Source organism: Polyodon spathula, chromosome 8 (genome assembly GCF_017654505.1).
Source record: "Polyodon spathula isolate WHYD16114869_AA chromosome 8, ASM1765450v1, whole genome shotgun sequence".
Taxonomy (NCBI): domain Eukaryota; kingdom Metazoa; phylum Chordata; class Actinopteri; order Acipenseriformes; family Polyodontidae; genus Polyodon; species Polyodon spathula.
The window spans coordinates 32,524,095-32,544,404 of record NC_054541.1 but is presented as its reverse complement, the minus strand read 5'-3'; the positions used below and the strand labels follow the sequence as shown (position 1 = coordinate 32,544,404).

The following is a 20,310-nucleotide window of genomic DNA, read 5'->3' as shown; positions in this document are numbered from 1 at the left end:
AATCCAGAACATTTTACTGTGGTTAATGTTTTATGCATGTTTACATTTTCTAAACGTTGAAATCTGAATGAAAGGGTACCACAGAGATGATTGACAGAGACACAGGCTAAACATCCCTTCAGTCATGTAAAGACATTCTGCAGCTCCGTGTCTTAAATAACCATTCTTTAAATACTAAATCTGTATATTATATTAATGTATTTGAACTTAATACCAGAGGGTGAATAAAGGTTAACATTTAGCAGCTTGTGTAATACTATTAAACACAAAAACTACTTTTTACTTGACGGTAAGAGGTGACAATTCCGAAAAAGATGGGAAATTGTCAGGTAAGGCTGAATTTGAATCCTCAGCAACCACTGATGACTACACATCTTGTCTGAAGTGAACCCACTTACTGTACCAGTTAAGCAGTTACTGTACGTCGGCTCTTACTGTAAAGTGAAAAAAAGTGTTTTTTTTTTTTTTTTTTTGGAAGGCAGGGTTTAAAACATGATGTTTATATGCAATGGAAAGTCAATCCCTCCATTTAGATTGTAGTTCTCTCTGTATATCTTAAAGGAAGTTTTTAGTTTGCTATTTATTTTTTTTATTTGTGGTGCAACTACACAAATAATATGCTAACTTAATTTTAACAAACCCTTCTTATAACAAACACCCGTTTAAGAACCCATTTTTTTCAATGCAAATTAGCCCTATTAGATCGATCACGTACAGGATTGACCTGGATACAACGATCTCAGTACTAACTGACACTGAACTTTCCCTCCAGTGAAAACAAAGGCCATGGCTGACTAATTCAGATAACAAAGACCATTTCTTTACTGTTTTCTTTTAAACATACCTGTAGCACGGCAACTTGTGCTTTTTGGAGCTGTTATGTTTGATCAAATGATTGTTTTGCTCAAACATAACAACTCCAAAAAGCACACAAAACAAACCCGTTTCCACATATAAATTACACCAACACTAATCCCACCTGTGGTATGTTTAAAAGCAGTAAAGACATGAAAAAGGAAAGAATGTACACTTACATGCTGAGTACAGTAATTACATGTCCTTTCTCTTGAAAAAAATTATCCAGTGTAGTTTGCTTCTCACGCCCGTTGCCTGGTTGCAGTTTGTGTGAAGATGACGGTTAGGCAATGAGTTCATTCGTCCTGCATGATTCGTACTACAATAGGTCATTTTTGAAATGGCTTTATCTTTGAATTAATCAACCACGGTCTTTGTTTTCACTGAGAGAATAACACACTTGACACTGGAGAAAGTTCAGTGTCAGTCAGTAATGATGTCGTTGTACCCGGGTCGATCCGGTACGTGATTGTTCTAATAGGGCAATTAGCATTGAAAATAATTAGTTCTTGCTGTTGGAATCGTTAAAAACGGGTGTTCGTTATAAGAAGGGTTCGTTATAGTGAAGTTAGCCTCTGTGTGTGTCATATATATAAAATTATACACACACACACACACACAGTGCCTATAGTAAGTATTCACCCCTCTTGGACGTTTTCACAGTTTGTTGTGTTACAACCTGTCAATACTTGGTAGAACCACCTTTCAGTCTTTTGGGGTAAGTCTCTACCAGGTGTGCACATCTGGATTGTGCAATATTTGCCCATTCTTCTTGGCAAAATTGTTCAAGCTCTGTCAAGTTGGATGGGGATTGTTGGTGGACAGCAATCTTCAAGTCTTGCCCCAGATTCTCGATCGGATTCAAGTCTGGGCTTTGACTGGGCCACTCTAGGATATTCGCTTTCTTGTTTTTGTCACACAGCCAAAGCTGTAGCCTAATAAAACCCATGCTGCCTGCACTACCTTCTCTGTTTCTATGCAAACTGTTGAGACCCAATGCAAATGAAGCAAAATAATTTGTCCTACAGAAGCCTGCAGTACATAATTAGCTGTGCCTTTTTTCTGGCTTTATTATTTAAATCAGTTTCATTAAAGGGGTATCTACCTACGATATGTTGTTTTTATTGTTGTTTTTTTTTCAGACCCTTCAGCATCAAATGATAAACAGAGTCAAGCCATAAAAGATCTTCTGGAAGCCATATATCCAAGAAAGGAGAAGCAGGAATACGTTGTAAGACTGGAACCAATAGAGACCAATCAGAATGCAGTATATCAATATGTCGATGGAAAAGATGACCAAGATACAGTGAATTACAGTTCTCAAACTCCACACCAAGGACATTTGGAGGAGGCCGGTCCAGAGCAGAACCATACTGAAGTACCACCAGACACAGAAATTGTAGAGCCAGTTCCTGTAGAAGACATTAAAAAGGAGGTTGTTTCTATGGAAGATGATATAAGAGAACCTATCCTTTGTCAAGATGAAACCTTGAGCAGTGATGCTGTAGATCAACAGGTTGCTTGCTGCATCTGTGGAAAAGACTTTAATACAAGACGCAGTGTTCGTCGTCATATAAGGAAAGTTCACAAGAAAAAAATGGAAGAATTGAAAAAGAACATAGAGACGAGGAGGGGGGGTCCAAATCAGCCATCTGTCATGGTGGGTCATTCAAAGAGTGCATTGCTTTCATCAGGCAGAAGCTGTCCTGTTTGTCAAAAATCATTTGCTACCAAAGCCAATGTTCGCAGACATTTTGACGAAGTTCACAGAGGGTTAAGGAGGGATTGTATAACTCCTGACATTGCTACAAAACCGGGTCAACCACTGTCTCTAGAAACCAATGGCTCGCCTAAGAAATCACCTGGCTCTCTGCCGCGCAGACATAAGTACTCTACTAGGGCCGAGTACAGCCTCACTGCTCGTAAGTGTCTGCTATGTAAGAGGAAATACTCATCACAGTTAATGCTGAAAAAACACTTGCGAATAGTCCACAAAATGACCAAACTGCAGAGAGGTTCAAACGGAATGACCAACAGCACAGAAATCAAAGTTAAAGTTGAAACCTCTGATTTGGCAGATCACAATGCAGTGTCACCTGAACCAGATGTCAGTCAGTCTCCTCCGAATGACTCAAAGGGCACAGCTCAAGCAGCGGACAAGAGACATACACCCACAGCACAGAAGAATAAGGGTAAACAAGAAAGTGACAGTCCAAAGTCATCCAGTCCTCCTGCAGGAGGTTGCCAACAGAAGGTCAGGAAGCCCAAACTATCAATGGGCTTTGACTTCAAGCAGCTGTACTGCAAACTTTGCAAGCGCCAGTTTACCTCCAAACAGAATTTAACAAAGCACATTGATTTGCACACAGATGGAAACGAGATCTACATCAAGTTCTACCGGTGCCCCCTCTGCTTGTACGAGACCCGTCGTAAGAGAGATGTGATCAGGCACATCACAGTGGTGCACAAGAAGTCCTCGCGATACCTAGCTAAAATTACTGCCAACTTAGAAAGCAGAGCAGTAAAGAAGCCTGTGGAGGTGGTACTAAACAGTGTAGTTAAGCGGGGCCCTCAGAAGGACGAAGGGAAAAACACGAATTCAAAGCAAGATGGCACACCTAGCTCTCAGTCTAGCAGAAAACATGACACACTTGAAGTAGGCACAGAAGTCAGCTTCACCAAAAACCTCTCCCTGCACATGTATAATAAGTGTGGAAAGGCCTTTGCCAAAAAGACGTATCTTGAGCAGCATAAGAAAACCCTTAGGACAAGCGCGTCCAGCTCCCCTGAAGAAAGCAAAACCACAGGTCGTAGTACACGGTCAAAGGCAGTTTTTTAGTAAGTATAGAAAGAATCTATTTATACCCTTCAGAATATACTGCTACTAAATACAGTAGGTTCAGAAAATGTGAACTCCTGCTACTATTACTTTTTATGTTGCAAGTCCCATTTACTTGCAGAGGAAATGCTGCATAATTTGACATGCTTGCTGCTCAAATCAGTTTTTAATCACTGGAAAAAAATGCATTTATGCATTGTGTATTTACCATTATAGGGACAGTAAATATATATGCAATGTATAGTATCTTCCACATTTACACATGAACATTACCTTTTTTGGACTGCGAAACAACAACTGACATACAGACTGTAGATGTTAGTAGATCTAGGTCTGTACTTATTCATTGTGTCTAGTTTCTTTTGTAATTGTAGTGGAGTTGATCTCCAGATTCAGCTTGAAGTCAATGTTTATAAGCGTGGAAGTTTACATTTGTTTGTAATGTAGGTACTTCTGTAAACCACTCTGTTTCTCTATCTCTCTTGCTCTCTCTCTCTCTCTCTCTCTCTCTGTGTGTGTGTGTGTGTGTGTGTGTGTATATATATATATATATATATATATATATATATATATATATATATATATATATATATATATATATATATATATATATATATATATATATACACATATATATATACACATACATTATAAAAAGTGTGTGTGTATGTGTTCATGCATGCCGTTCAATAGTTTTGCCAACAGGAGGACTCTTTAATCTCAACTCTTAGGAAATCCCAGTCTTGCAGATACATGGATTCAGAAGGAATTCTAACATGTACATAGTATACCCTTGAGGTAGTATTGGCTTAAAAGCTGGTTGAAGAAAGAGGCTATATACACCTTTTGGTTATTCCCTATTGGTTGAAATTACATTTGAATGAATTTGTAAGAAGGGCAGATGATACAAGAACAGAACCTTTTTGGTTCAGTAGTCCCCAGTCACTGACTTATGAAGGAGAGTTTGTCCTTTGAGTAAGAGTTTAAGAAACAAGAATACTTCATTCTTTGTTTAACAGTGCATTTAACAGTTTTTGTTGTCTTTCCCAGATACCTCCAACTGATGTACAGCATGCTTGCACGGGATTAATAATTGTAAAATTTACTAGAAATGAAAACCACTTGCAATACTGCAGAAATTTCTACGACAAGAGGAGACAGTGAAGAAAAACAAATGCAGGCTTTCACATGTATACTAATGGCTTTCAACAATAATTTGCTGAATTAACATTAAAATAATGTGAGGATTTAAGTATTTTTAAATTGAATGTGTGGAAATGTTTAAAGTACTTAATTGCACTAGGCTTTGGGGTCCCACTGCTGTTTTAGGTTAGGGGTTGCTGTATGTGTAGTAAATTCATTAATCTACAACAGACTGGTTTGGCAACAAGATCCAAATTTAATTTGATTAAACATTTCTTTTAAGAGATGCAGAATCTCTAGCTCGGAAAAATAAGTTTATTTTCTTTTTGATCCATTTCCAATTCTGCAGTAAAATAGGCCGTAAAGTTTAAAAGTCTGTTATATAAAATGTGTGTGCATTCTGTATTGTTTAGCCTGTGGTGACAGCTTTTATTACCCAAGTAAAGATGGCTTAATAATGCACGAATGGTGAAGCCACAGGTTTATTATGTCAGGCCGTTGTCATGAGTGTGGTACTACTTACTGAACCACGCATTATTTCTTTTCAAGAAAGAAAAATACTATACAGACTAAAGACAAAGGAGTCATTTGTACTGGAGGAAAAAAGTTTTTATTATATCACAGTGGTGAACATATGAAATGTTTTTTTACGTCTGCATTGCAGGTGATAACACGATTTATCACACAAATACTATCGTGTAATATAAGACCAGTGGATTCGTGAGATACCAAATGTGTCTCTAAATGTTATTGAAGAAAACTTGGAGTTATGATACCTTACTCATTGTGCACACAATGTAACATACAGACAGATTTGTATGAAAAATTTACAAGCCTTTATTTGTCACAATACCTTTGGTCAGTGTTTTGAATCTACAATGATATGATTGACTAGTTCTAAGTTTTGTTCATGTGTATTTATTCAAACTGCTTTTTTTTAAGATAATATGTTTAAAGTTAAAAAGCTTGGGGAATAATTAAGCTGGCAGCTTTCCAAATATGAGTACATTCTCTATGTACTTGTAGGTCATGGTTTTAGGTGTGCATGTGTCTGTTAAATTATACTATAGACACATGCTATACACAGTACTCTTGTTTTGCTATCTGTCACATATGTTCCATTAAATCTCAATTCAGGATTTAAATGTGGTTAATAACTGATAGGTAACATCATAACATGCTTGTTTTTGTCATGAATTTTACATCAAATATGTATTTTGATAACTTGATCTGTACTCTTCTTGAATGCTATGTCTTTTGTATAAGAATGGGAAGCACATGATTTTGAATGTTTGTGTAAATGTACTATAGTTTGGTAAACTAAAATTGATGGGAAACAAACATCAACAGCACATTTAGGTACAAAAGGTGTATTTTTAATTTAATATTAAGCTGTGTACAAAATCACATTTTGAGTTCCATTGTTCAAGTTAACAGTTGACAAATGCCATTGTTGTTGGTTGAAGCAGGATGATTGCATATGCATATATAAGGTAGTTTTCTAATGACGCACATTTGATGTATATAACAAATACTGTACATGGTGTTTTAAAAACATCATTCATTAAAGTGATCATTCTAAATGTTTTAACATGATCATTCTGCCGTGATCATTTTTACAAGTACCTTCTGTTTCAGAATGCAAAGTAAATAGCATAGATCTTCTACTTGAAATTGTGGTAGTCTTCCTAACGCTTTGCACTAACAAAACAATGCAGTGAATATGAAACAAAGAGATAGTATTGTTGCTATTACTGTTCAATTGAATGTGTATGATGCTGGATAAATACACTGTATTTTACTTGTAATAAACTGAGCTGAAATATAACTGTGTTTTTAGTTTGGGATGCTTGAGTAACTAATTGGGAATGCCCTTTTTCTCAAACATTTTTGTTCTTATGTAGTAACTATTTTTTTATTTAACAGTCAAAGTTTAAAGGAACCACAGAGTTTGAACATTAGTAATGATGGTTTATTTTCTAGAACTAAATGGAGACCATTGCTGTCAGATGCTGGTGAAATGTCTGGATTTTACAAATGTATCAAGTACTTGACTGTCCTGAGATCTGAGATCTTTATGTAAACTACAGATGAATACATTAGTAAAGGTTTATACTTAGAGATAATTAGAGCCCTAAAATCCTCAATAGTGCATGTTCCCAGTTGACAGAGCTGGAGGTGCAGCTATTTCATACGCAGATCACTCCTTATAGGACAAGCCCCCTATTTACATGCTTCATGCCAAAGCAATCCCTTCAAGGAAAGACAAAGAAGTGGCTATAGATTCAACTGCATAAAATTTTGGTATCATGTGAGCAAGGAAAGTGACCGCTACTAACATAATTCGGTTGCCAGGGACTGTTGGTGGCGATTTTGTTTATATAGGACATTTTGGAACATGCTATATGTAGTTGAACTAAATAAATGATTAGCTAATGGTAGATATGAAAGTTTACTTTGTGTGTATCTTTGTTTTGTGCACATTTAACATTTTATTGGATGTATTTTTTCTCTTGATTGCCATTTTTAAGCATTACAGTCCCCCGTTTTCTTTACTATGCCAAACAAACTGCAGTAAACTGCACTTTTTCCTCTAATTTCCTGGTGCATCAAAAAAGGTCAGAGCAGAGTCTGCAAGAATGCATTCGGTTTGATAATAAATACAAGCATTGATATCGCTGTTGTAGAATAATTTGCTTTAGTAGTTTTTTTCCCCATATACAATGCCTATAGAAAGTCTACACCCCCTTTCAAAATGTTCACCTTTTGTTGCCTTACAGCCTGGAGTTAAAATGCATTATTTTTTTTATTTTTTTTTTCATTTATCTACACATCCTACCCCAGAACTTCCAAGTGAAAAAAATATTGTAGAAAATTAATTCAAAATAAAAAACTGAAATAGCATGGTTGGATAAGGGTCCACCCCCCTTGTAATAGCAATCCTAAATTAGCTCCGGTGTAACCAATCACCTTCAAAATCACACACCAAGGTAAGTGTCCTCCACCTGTGTTAAATTACAGGGATTCACATGATTTCAGGATAAATTCAGCAGTTCCTGTAGGTTTCCTCTGCTGGGTAGTGTGTTTCAAAGCAAAGACTCAACCATGAGCACCAAGGCACTTTCAAAAGAACTAAGGGACAAAGTTTTTGAAAGACACAGATCAGGGGATAGGTATAAAAAAATATCAAAGGCCTTGAATATCCCTTGGAGCAGTCAAGACGATTAAGAAGTGGAAGGTGTATGGCACCACCAAGACCCTGCCTAGATCAATTAGTCCCGCCAAAATGCATGACTGAGCAAGGAGACTGATCAGAGAAGCTACCAAGAGGCCAATGGCAACTTTACAAGAGCTGCAGACTTTTATGGCCAAGACTGGTCAAAGTGTGCATGTGACAACAATATCCCAAGCACTCCACAAATCTAGCCTGTATGGTAGGATGGCAAGAAGGAAGCCTTACTCAAGAAAGCCCACCTTGAATCCCATTTGAAGTATGCAAAAAAAACACTCGGGAGATTCTGTAGCCATGGGGCAAAAAGTTTTGTGATCTGACAAAACTAAAATGGAACTTTTTAGCCTAAATGCAAAACGTTGTTTGGCGCAAACCCAACTCCGCGCACCATCCAAAGAACACCATCTCTACTGTGAAGCATGGTGGTGGCAGCATCGTGTTATGGGGATGTTTCTCATCAGCAGGGACTGGGGTACCTGTCAAGATAGAAAGGAAAATGAATGGAGCAAAGTACAGAGAAGTCCTTGAGGAAAAACAACTGCTCTCTGCAAGAAAGCTGAAACTGGGATGGAAGTTCACCTTTCAGCATGAATATGACCCAAAGCACACAGCCAAAGCTACACTGGAGTGGCTAAGGAACAAAAAGGTAAATGTCCTTGAGTGGCCCAGCAGAGCCCCAATCTAAATCCAATCGAAAATTTGTGGCATGACTTGAAGATTGCTGTCCATCAGTGCTCCCCAAGGAACTTGACAGATCTTGAACAGTTTTGTAAAGAAGAATGGTCAAATATTGCCAAATCTAGGTGTGTAAAGTTGGTAGAGACCTATCCCAACAGACTCACAGCTGTAATTGGTGCTAAAGGTGCTTCCACCAAGTATTAACTTGGGTGTGGAGACTTAACCAATTTTGATCTTTCAGTTTTGTATTTTTAAAATCTAATTTTTTTCTCAATAAAAACTTTCCCTTACCAGTGTGGAGTATGGAGTGTAGATAAGTGGAATTTAAATCCTCATTTGAATGCATGAAACTAAGGCACTGACACAACAAAATGTGAAAAAAGTTCAAGGGGGTGTAGACTTTCTATAGGCACCGTATATTGTGGAATTTTATAGTCATTATTATGGAAAGTACTCGGTAGGCATGCAGCCTTGTTTCAAAACATTCTACAAAGTAAAATGATACCAGCTGCTGTTAGGCTGCTTGGCAGACAATTTATCTTACACCACGACAATGACCCAAAGCACACGACTAAGTCAACTTTGAAATTCTTGAAGAAAACAAAGAGAAAAGTTCTGGAGTGGCTTTTGTAATCGCCAGATCTCAATTCAGTGCAAATTCTTCCTGATCTGAAAAAAAACTGCAGCTAAGCATTGGGTATTCAGTCTTTCTAAGCTGAAGGAAATATCCAAGACAGAATGTGCCCAAATTTCACCAACAAGATGTTTCATACTTGTTAAGAATTGTCATAATTATCAGAAAACCATAGTAAAAGCAAAATGAGGACACAAAATACTAAAGCTGGGATGTCAATACTTTTGTCATGAACAAATACTTTAAATGAAATAAATGTGTTTGTTTTTTTAAACTTGAAACTTGCTTTTTGTTTTATTAAAAACAGGCCTTTATCTGGTACCCTTCAATTATGGTATAATAAATGTAGGGTGCCAATACTGAGCACAGTTGGGATTCAAGGAAACACATGTACATGGATTAGGGAGTGGTTAACATGTAGAAAACAGAAAGTACTGATTACACTATGTAACACCATTTTTGTTCCTGGGTAGTAAGTGTTATTTCCTAATTGCTTATGCCTCAAAAGTATAGAAAATGGCTATTATTCCCCACAAACTTTGCTTTTGTGACCACAGTGATATTTTGAAATATCACTATTTACAATGAGAAAACAGGAGCTTTTGTGTCTTTTTGTTCACATAAAGTCAGAAATAAACATGTATTTATACTAAAGTAATACAAAAATAACTACAAAAGATTTAGAAGTGAGTAGTTTTCGGGCCCGTTTTCCCATTGGAAATAGTGATATTTTGAAATATCACTGTCTCTGTCACAAAAGCAAAGTTTGTGGGGAATAATAGCCATTTTCTATACTTTTGAGGCATAAGCAATTAGGAAATAACACTTACTACCCAGGAACAAAAAAAAAAAAAATTGTTACACAGTGTTAGAGGAGAAACCTCAGAATGGAGTGTGGTAACCAGTGGAGTACCACAGGGATCAGTATTAGGTTCTCTGCTATTCCTAATCTACATTAATGGTTTAGGTTCTGGTATAGTAAGCAAACTTCTTAAATTTGCAGATGACACAAAAATAGGAGGCGTGGCAAACACTGTTGCAGCAGCAAAGGTCATTCAAAATGATCTAGACAAGATACAGAACTGGGCAGACACATGGCAAATGACATTTAATAGAGAAAAGTGTAAGGTACTGCACGCAAGCAATACAAATGTGTATTATAAATATTTGGGAGAAACTGAAATTGAAAAAAGGAATCTATGAAAAAGACTTAGGGGTTTATGTTGACTCAGAAATGTCTTCATTTAAACAATGTGGGGAAGCTATAAAAAATGCCAACAAGATGCTCTCATATATTATGAAAAGTGTTGAATTTAAATCATGGGAAGTAATGTTAAAACTATACAATTCATTAGTAAGACCTCATATAGAATATTGTGTTTATTTTCTATGAAAATGACCTGAGTTTATGTTGAGTCAGAAATGTCTTCGTCTAGGGGCTTCTGAGTGGTGCATCCAGTAATGGGGCTCCGCGTAGAGTGCAGGATGCAGCCTATAGTTTGGACGTTGCCAGTTCAAGTCCAGGCTATTCCTTTGCTGACTGAGGACAGGACCTCCCAGGTGGGCAGCCAAGCCAAGCGCCAAAAAACTACAATGCATTAGTAAGACCTCATCTAGAATATTGTGTTCAGTTCTGGTCACCTCACTACAAAAAAGAAATTTCTGCTCTACAAAAAGTGCAAAAAAGAGCAACAGGAATTATTCTAGGTTTAAAAGATGTGTCATGTGCAGAAAGGCTAAAATAATTGAATCTATTCAGTCTTGAAGAAAGAAGATTACGCGGCGACCTGATTCAAGCATTCAAAATTCTAAAAGTTATTGACAATGTCAACCATTTTTTGACTGGAAAAACAGAAATGTTTTTTTGACTGGAAGAATTAGAAACAAGGACCAGGGGTCACAAATGGAGATTAGAGAAAGGGGCATTCAGAACAGAAAATAGGAGGCACTTTTTTACACAGAGAATTGTGAGGGTCTGGAACCAACTCCCCAGTAATGTTGTTGACGCTGACACCCTGGGATCCTTTAAGAAGCTGCTTGATGAGATTCTGGGATCAATAAGTTACTAACAACCACATGAGGAAGATGGGCTGAATGGCCTCCTCTCATTTGTAAACTTTCTTATGTTCTTTTGTCTGTAACTTATATATAAGAACCAATGTATGTGAATAGGAATTTAAAAAAAACAAAACAAAACAAAAAAGCATCTTGGTAGATTTTTTTAAAAGCATGAGAATTGACATCTAGGCCTTGTTGCCAAGATCAATTACAATCAAAGCTACATTATCAAAAATGCTTTTGTGATACTGTCAAGACAATTTATCTTGAGTAGCTAATTAAATGTCTTCAGTATCTGAAACTTACTCGCTTGGCCTTATTACATCTTTCACACATTAACTCACATGCATATACGTTGAAAAAAAAAATCAAATTATCTTGCATACAGAATGACATTTAATTATCATTTGCCCCCATTTGTTCTGTTTAAATTCAGGTGGATTTGTGCTAGTTAGTAATATAATTTAGAATGTTTGCTGATGTGAGATTGCTGCTTTAATCCATCCAAAGTTGATCAACTGTTGCATTGTTTAGCCACTAGATAGAGCTAGTCTACTGATCTGAACTTTACAAACCTGACGTTTGTATCTTGCATGCTATACATACATGTATTGCAGCATCTGAAAACCAAGCTTTTCAACCTAAGAAGCAAGCATATACAGTCCTCATGACATCGAGAATAAAATGTTTTACATAACCTGAAATTAATTAGTCAGAGGCTCAGTTACACACCACATGTGCATTATACACTATATAAACTTATCTTTGATTCATTCAATTCATATACTAAAATCGCAGGGTGTGATAGTCAGAAGCTAAAATATTTATACTGATATGATGTCTCAAGTAGAGATGTGTTGAGGGAGGACACTGAGTTTAAATATATATATATATATATATATATATATATATATATATATATATATATATATATATATATATATACACACACACACACACACACCTAATATCTAGAATCTACACATTTCTATAAATTCAGTATTTCAATATTTTTTTCTGAATATTGTTTGTGCCCCTTCTATCACTCTAATGACTATGTTTACGTGTTTTAATTAATGCAAGGGATTAATTAACCGAAATGAGAATCTGTTGTGTCCGTGTCAATGATACTAATATTATGTGTAGTGTTATTTTTTTTACTGCCACATATAACACTCAGTCGTGTTATGTATTCCGTATTAACGCAAAACAACATGGAACAAGTAAAACAATCCGAGAAAGAAACCCTTATTGCCTGTGGATGGATTGAACGGCTGATACTAGGCATATGATGAGGATTAGAATGAGAGTTGGGAAGATCGCTCACTGCCAGTGGGAGTATTTTGCTTTTCATTTGGAGAAGACGCGCTCCCGCTTTCTCGATGCGCTGTCCCTTTCAGCACCAAGAACAGTTACTAATGCAGCATAGCTTCAAGCGGACTGAAAAGAGCATGAGGAAACGGGAGTAAAATGCAGAACAGCAGGTTGGTTCTGAAATAAGTTATTTTGAGTGTAATCGTTCCTTTTATAAAGTCATATTGAAAGCATTGCGTGTGATTTGTGCATCAAGTGTTCCGACTGTATTTTTTCTGGTCATAGACTAGACTGATGAATGTAACAATGTGCCGTAATCTTTTATCTCCTACTTTAAATGCGATCTGTGGATGTGAACAAGAACGTCGTGTGTTTTATCTTCAAATGAATTGGTTTATATTTTGGTTTGGATTTGAAAGCCTTGTAAACTACCACTGAGTAAGAAAAAAACAAAACAAACAACATAAATAAATAAATAAATAAATAAATAAATAAATAAAAACAATCTACCAATGTAACCGCGAATGGGGTAGGTTTTCCTAATAGTATTACGATCACTGGTTAAATTAAAGTGCTGTATGTTGTGGGCATTTGAACAAACTGTATACAAACGTACTGAATTTGCCGGGAAAATTAGAATACACAGAAGTGCGTGCGCATTTTCTTACTTGCATTTATTGATATGTTCCTTGCAGTGCAGTATATTTTCAACGGAACTTCATCCTGCAGCTCTAATAATTCAGTATGCTTCGAAAAAAAGACCAAATATCAAAACAATCTAAACTTTCGCTCCAGAAAGTACTGTACTACACTTACTAACCATATTAATATTTAATATTATTGGACTTTGGACATTCTGAAATGCAGCCTCACATTTTAATTAAGGGCTGGCTACCCATCCCCACCACTAATTTCTGTGATATATTCAGATTGCATACAGGGTTAAAAAACAGTTTAAAATGAATGTTGTTGTTTGTTTTTTTTTTTTTTAAGAACATGTTTTATATTTCCCAAAGGATTTGCTTTCGATTTTGTTTTTAGTCTAACAGGATACCCGTTTAATTATGTCAGATTCTCAGTAACAATTAACAGCTTGAGTATAGATTACGATTAAAATGATATTGTCCTAGCAACAGGGCTACAAAAGCTGTCTGTTCCACAAAATAGCGTGACGATCCCTAGGGGACTGTACAGTTGGAGAAAATATAATAGAATCGCCAGAAGATGCTTCGTGTTTGACACATACCAGATCGTGTAAATTAAAAGGAAGGATTGCAGAGTGCTTCTTTCACATGTAATTGTTATTTTTGGGAAGGGTGTAGTTTACATATTTTTCGATGCTGGAAAGTAATCCATGCAGATTACTGTGTTTCTCATTTTTGTTTTCTTCTATTATTTCTAGGGTTATTTATCGATATGATATTATTTATTGGACGTTTTATTAGGTGACAGTTAGCAGTCACAATTTATTTAGCTATCCGATATGTATTTTTCCATAAGATGCTTATGCTCGCAAAGCCTGTACAGTTGGTAAAATATGGCAAAAATGTGTATGCAATATTGCACATGATTAACTTAAAACAAGCCGACATTGTGTGCTTCAATTCAGGCACATGGTTCGAAATGAATCTGTCTACAACCAAGGGAAATGTGTATAATATTCTAAATGCCGATAAACCAACCATTCTAAATGAAGCACTAGTATCAGCTATGCTAGGTAACCTGAAATAATATCCACTATTCTTGAGAGAATAAAATAAAATGGCTACAACTGCATTGCATTTTTATTGAGCACATTGTAATGTCCGGACGATTTAATCGCATCACTATTGCCATAGCTCTGGAGAAGCGTTATATTCCTATGAAGTTGAAATTGGACTCACCAATACTTCTCTTAATACCCTTTTTGGTAATATTCCTGCATTTGAAGGGCCAGAGCACAGATAGTCTTAGTACAGTTCTGCATTATGCAGTCAATACATTTTCATAACGATATGAAGGTTTGATATAGGACTATTGTTGTTTTGTTTTTTTAAACCAACAACACCAAAGACACGTTGAAGAGTTGGCATGTTTATACGATTTTTAAAAAATGCATTGGATTTTGAATCTTTCATTCTAAAACGTTATACATCTTGATAGAAATGTATCATACTATTGTAAAACAGTGATTTAGATATATGATTATTTAACCATGTTAGGCATTGACATCACACTTCTGAGATAAGGTGCCCCACGAAGTTTTAAATGCAGTCAATTGCAATTGAGTTGTTCTCATTCAGAGGTTTTGAAATTGAAGTAAATAATACACAACAATGCTGAAATAATGCGATGGTTAATTTAGAATAAGACCAAATGTCTGTTTTATTATGTTTTGCAGTTCACAATAGCACTTTATGTAGCAGACGGCTTTAATAGTTTTAAATAGTCGTTGTAGAGGAATTGTATTTTCTCTTGTATGCAGCTGTTAGCTTTGAAGAACTCCTGCTTCAAAGAAACTCAATGATTGACCAGAGATTTTAGGGCTTGATTCCATGTAACATGTACTCTGATTTTTACAAGTTAAGGTCAAATGGTAAAGAAAAACGGTTTCCTAGTTTTCTTTCTGCAAGTCAAAAGTAACAAGGTGGTTCCATGACATTTTAAGCATTCTTTTTTCTTGGCGTGCATAACACATTAATTAAATAATGCCCCTAATTTTAATAGTGTTTTAGTTACCAGAAATATAAATAAGCATTGTTTTGTTCAGTCTATTTATAGGATGTTTAGGAACAATACAGCATGTAAAATAATTTAAGGTTGGCAAACAGTGCAGAATGCATGTCAATATTGCATTTGAAAGAGTGATGTCAAGGGATATTACAACACAAGCCCTTAATGGAACTGAAGACAGGAGGCACTAAAAACAACATTATTATCCTCATATGTGTTTCCTCAGTTGATGGCCATGGTTTGTCATTTCTGCAGACAATGAATGAACACCACACATCTAGTGTTATTGTAGGTTGTTACACAATGCTGCTTGTATTTATGCCCTTGACAGAACAGAACATCTTTATTCAGGAAGATCACAGTGAAGTAGGTCTCTAAGTAGATCAACACTAAGCCCGAATAAGGCTGATTTGTAGGAGACTACAACTTAGCAATGCCTTTGGATCGTTAGGAGGCTCACAATTTCAAGAGTTGTGCTTGATTATAATTAGCTAGAACCGTATGCAGTATCTTGCATGACAGTATATCTCGTGGGTCCTGAATGAAAATCCATCAGCAGACTTTCATTTTTATGTGTGACGTCCTACAGTTGCTCAGTTGTAGTAAACTCTCCAAAAAGAATGGGTGTTTTGGTTTTCACTCTTCCTTAATGAGGAACAACAAAACACTTTCAATTAAACTATGTGTGTGGGTGGGTGTGTATGTGTTAAATAAGAAAACAAGCCAATATGCTATGAAATTAAAAACTCATTAATAATCATTGGACTAGATACTAAAGCTGTTTTTATTGATGCATCTTTTGCAGGGCCCTGAGAGTAGATGAAAATTAGGAATATAATGCCTTCAAAATCATACTGAGACTCAGCAGCAGCATTGCATTTCAGAGTTCCTTTGGCACCCCCAAAGTTTTATTTTTCAAATGCAAGGCACATGTGGCAGAGATGTTATAAAAATCAACAGCCAGCCTTCTTTGAACAGCTCTGATTTGTCGACCCCCTGCATGACTCTAAACTGACACTGGGTCGGGACTGATGGTTGCGTTCATGTTGTGCACCTTCAGATGGTCTGTCTACTCCTCTAACCAGAAGAACCTTCACTGCTTTGACGATTTCTGTATCTTAAGCAAACATGGTGAGGGAAAGGAAGAGATCTTTTTCCTGCCAATGCTTCTTTCTACTGACTGCCAAATGCTGCTGGTTGCTCACCTCCATGCAAAAAACAGAGGCCCAGGAACATGCCCACTCCATCCGCCTGGAAGGTGATATCATTTTGGGAGGACTTTTCCCTGTTCATTCTAGAGGAGATCGAGGCGTCGCTTGTGGGGATTTGAAGAAAGAAAAAGGGATCCATAGACTGGAAGCTATGCTTTATGCCATAGACCAGATCAATAAGGATCCTGACCTCCTTCCTAATGTCACACTGGGTGCCCGGATCCTTGACACTTGTTCCAGGGACACTTATGCCTTGGAGCAGTCTTTGACATTTGTACAAGCTCTCATTGAGAAAGATGCATCAGACGTAAGGTGTGCCAATGGGGATCCCCCTATCTTCGCCAAGCCTGACAAGATCGTTGGAGTAATAGGTGCTGCTGCAAGTTCAGTATCAATCATGGTTGCCAATATTCTAAGACTTTTTAAGGTAAGATATTGCTTTTCTGAATGTGTTCTGTGCTTGGGGTATAGAAATAAAAACATAGGTTTCCTATTACTGATAATACAATCTTGGAATAGCTGTCAATTAAAAACTAAAGTCTGAAAAATTCAATTCAATCTATAAGCCGTTTTTAAAGATATTGAGAGGAGTGGTAGTTCCTTGTGCCAAGTTATCAGTGAAGTGTGAGAACAGCCAGACTCTCTATTCAGCAAGGATAGTTTATGTGTTGTGATGGAAGTTTATACTTTAAACTCCTGTAAGACAGAGACTCAGTAGAACAGACAGGATTGAGTAAATAAGTTTAATAGTTTGCAAACCCGAGAACAGTCTCAACACACACAGGTGTTAGGAAACCAAGCAATGTTCTGAGCTACGCAGATCCAGTAAGCATAATATATACCTTATAACCTACAGTTATTACAAGCCAATCACAGAAGCTTAACTCAATATTAACGGATAGCAACAACTTGGAAGATTAAAATGAGACCAGTCATAACAACTTATTTAAATTGCAAGACCCCCTAAAATAAAAAGTGATATTTCTTGTGAAGTGCCATGGAAGCAGCTTGCCATTGCTAAAGAAATATAACTTCCTCTTTCTAGCTAATAGTCAATACCTTTCCATCCCTTATAAGGGCCACCTGTCCTTCAACAAGAAAGAGGAGGTATGTTCACAGACAACTACCGATAATAACACATTATTATTATATTATAACTAAATCTTATAAACCTGAGCATGGAAACTCTAAACAATCATAGAAGTAGCAACATTAAAGTGGCCTATCAAATTATACAATAACAACACATCATATAACAAATATCGTAACTACTTATAATTAAGTTGTTATCGCTTTAGCCAGCATGATTTGTTTCTCCTGGCACCATAACAATCTCTGTCTTGTCACGTAGGCTCTTTTGCAGTTACTTTAAAGCATGACTGGGTATTTCAATCCGCCTTAAACCCTCTTCACTTAGAAATAGCAGGATGTGTGATGAAGGCTGAAAGAGGAAGAGAAACGTCCAGCCTATAAAAGTGTATTTCTTAATTTTAAACATTATAGAAAAAAAGCTTCAAACTTCTTATTACATTGGTATAATCCCTTTTTAAGTCACTCAGGCTAAACAAACACATGAACAAACAGCTCAGAGGTTAGTACATAGATTGCATGGGATGTAATTTTCCCACCACAGTGTTTTCAGGGTATTGGTGCGGCAAAAGTAAATCAGCCGAAAGCACCACTTCACTTTTAATTTGTAGTTCCCAACACTCATAGGTGAAATGTGGCAAAAAAGTCAATACCTGTCATAAAGTAAGAGAAATAAGTCACCAAAGTAAGGTTATTTATTTATTTTTCACTATCAGATATAAATAAACACTGCTATATAATACTGTATGAAAATAAAATAAATAGACAAGAGTTATTGTTCAATTGTATATTAGTGAAGTTTTTTGCATATAAAGGTCATCATAGGTCATCATTACTTTAATATATATATATATATATATATATATATATATATATATATATATATATATATATATATATATATATATATATATATATATGTATATATTGTAACAACCTCAATTGCTTTGTTGCAAGACTTGTTGTCTATTCAGTTTGTCTTGTCTGTCTTTTATGTTATATCTGTATTGTAAGGGGAGCTGGCCATTCCATTACTTAGCATGGAAGGGGGGGTGGGGGGGGTGGGTGAGTGAATGAGTAGGGAAAATGTGTGTTACTGTTTTCGGGGGTTGCAGAGCATGGATGTGACTGGTTGATGAGCCGGACAACAGTGGGAAACGATGGGCGGGTATTTAATAAGGGGGTGCATGAGCCTGGGGACTGAAGACAGTCCAGTGCTGAACTTGAATAAGAAACTGTGGGTGCGACTGAATGAGTGTAGGGTTATTATTTTGGTGCTGTGAATTCAGGCTCCTGACAGGAATTCTCTGTAGTTTCAAATAAATCAAACATTTTGAGAATTCAACACCGCCTCCCTGATTTCTGCTTCCTAAACATGAAAACGTTACAATATACCAAAATGAACCAATCAAACTTATTAAGATAGTTTTCAAAATCAGATGAAAGATTTCGATACAATTGAGATAATACATAATCATATTTACAAAATCTTGCTCGTCTCGTTACTTGTTAAAAACTACAACTTTACTGCTATACTACTTGCAAATGTTGGGAAATGGAAGGGCAAACTTTGTGGCGTGAAAGCTAGGGTGGCTGCATTAGAAGCAGGTCTTGGTTTTCATTCCCACGCAGGGTTTATATTGCAAATTAAAAAAAAATTAAATGTATTTTATTTATGTGTAACAAACACATTTTTAATGTGAAAAAATGTAGTTGATATGAAAGACACTTTCATTGAACATACATACTTTTGCACACATAACTTTAACATTAACTCAGAATTAATTATTGTGAGGTGACATTAGTTTTATGTTGGGAAATATTATTAAGAAAAAGAAAAAACTGAAATATCTTGCTTGCATAAGTATTCAACCCCTGTGCTGTGGAAGCTCCCATTTTGCACCAATGAAAGAAATTGCCCAAACGAGGACACAAATACCTTACCATTGGCCTCCACCTGTGAACCATTAAAGTTGCTGTCACATTTTCTGGATAAAAACCCCACTGTTGAAGGATCATTGGTAAGGCTGTGAATCTGAAGGAAAATGAAGACCAAAGAGCATTCTACAGAAGTTAAAGATAAAGTCATACAAATGCATAGATTAGGGAAAGGGTACAAAATAATATCCAAGTGTTTGGATATCCCAGTGAGCACAGTTGGATCAATAATCAAGAAGTGAAAGCTGCATCACACCACCCAGGCACTGCCAAAAAAAGGCTGTCCCTCAAAACTCAGCACTGAAACAAGAAGGAGACTTGTGAGAGAAGCCAAAGAGAGGCCAACAATCACTTTGAAGGAGCTACAGAGTTCAATGGCTGGGAGTGGAGTAATGGTACACCAGTCAACCATATCAATAGCTCTGTATAACACTGACCTGTATGGGAGGGTGGCAAGAAATAAGCCGTTACTCACAAAGTACAATCTGAAAGCACGTCTGCAGTTTGCCAGAAAGCACGAGAGTGACCCAGCTGCGATGTGGGAAAAAGTTTTGTGGTCAGATGAGACCAATATAGAGCTTTTTGGCCAAAACTCAAAGCGCTATGT

General features: G+C 36.4%; 2 protein-coding genes across 3 annotated transcripts in view; both read left to right on the top strand.

Moving 5' to 3' along the window:
* znf800a (zinc finger protein 800a) overlaps positions 1 to 6,649 on the top strand; it is a 29,317-nt gene extending 22,668 nt beyond the window's left edge. For both annotated transcript variants that reach the window (XM_041257611.1, XM_041257612.1), the window contains exons 6-7: positions 1,998 to 3,693; positions 4,745 to 6,649. In XM_041257611.1, the coding sequence (XP_041113545.1) occupies positions 1,998 to 3,693; position 4,745 (1,697 nt within the window). In that variant the 3' untranslated portion in view covers positions 4,746 to 6,649. The remainder of the gene's footprint in view (positions 1 to 1,997; positions 3,694 to 4,744) is intronic.
* A 5,997-nt stretch (positions 6,650 to 12,646) lies between these two features.
* grm8b (glutamate receptor, metabotropic 8b) overlaps positions 12,647 to 20,310 on the top strand; it is a 171,971-nt gene continuing 164,307 nt past the window's right edge. Inside the window, exons 1-2 of the mRNA XM_041257610.1 lie at positions 12,647 to 12,923; positions 16,271 to 17,103. Coding sequence (XP_041113544.1) covers positions 16,594 to 17,103 — 510 coding nt within the window. The 5' untranslated portion in view covers positions 12,647 to 12,923; positions 16,271 to 16,593. The remainder of the gene's footprint in view (positions 12,924 to 16,270; positions 17,104 to 20,310) is intronic.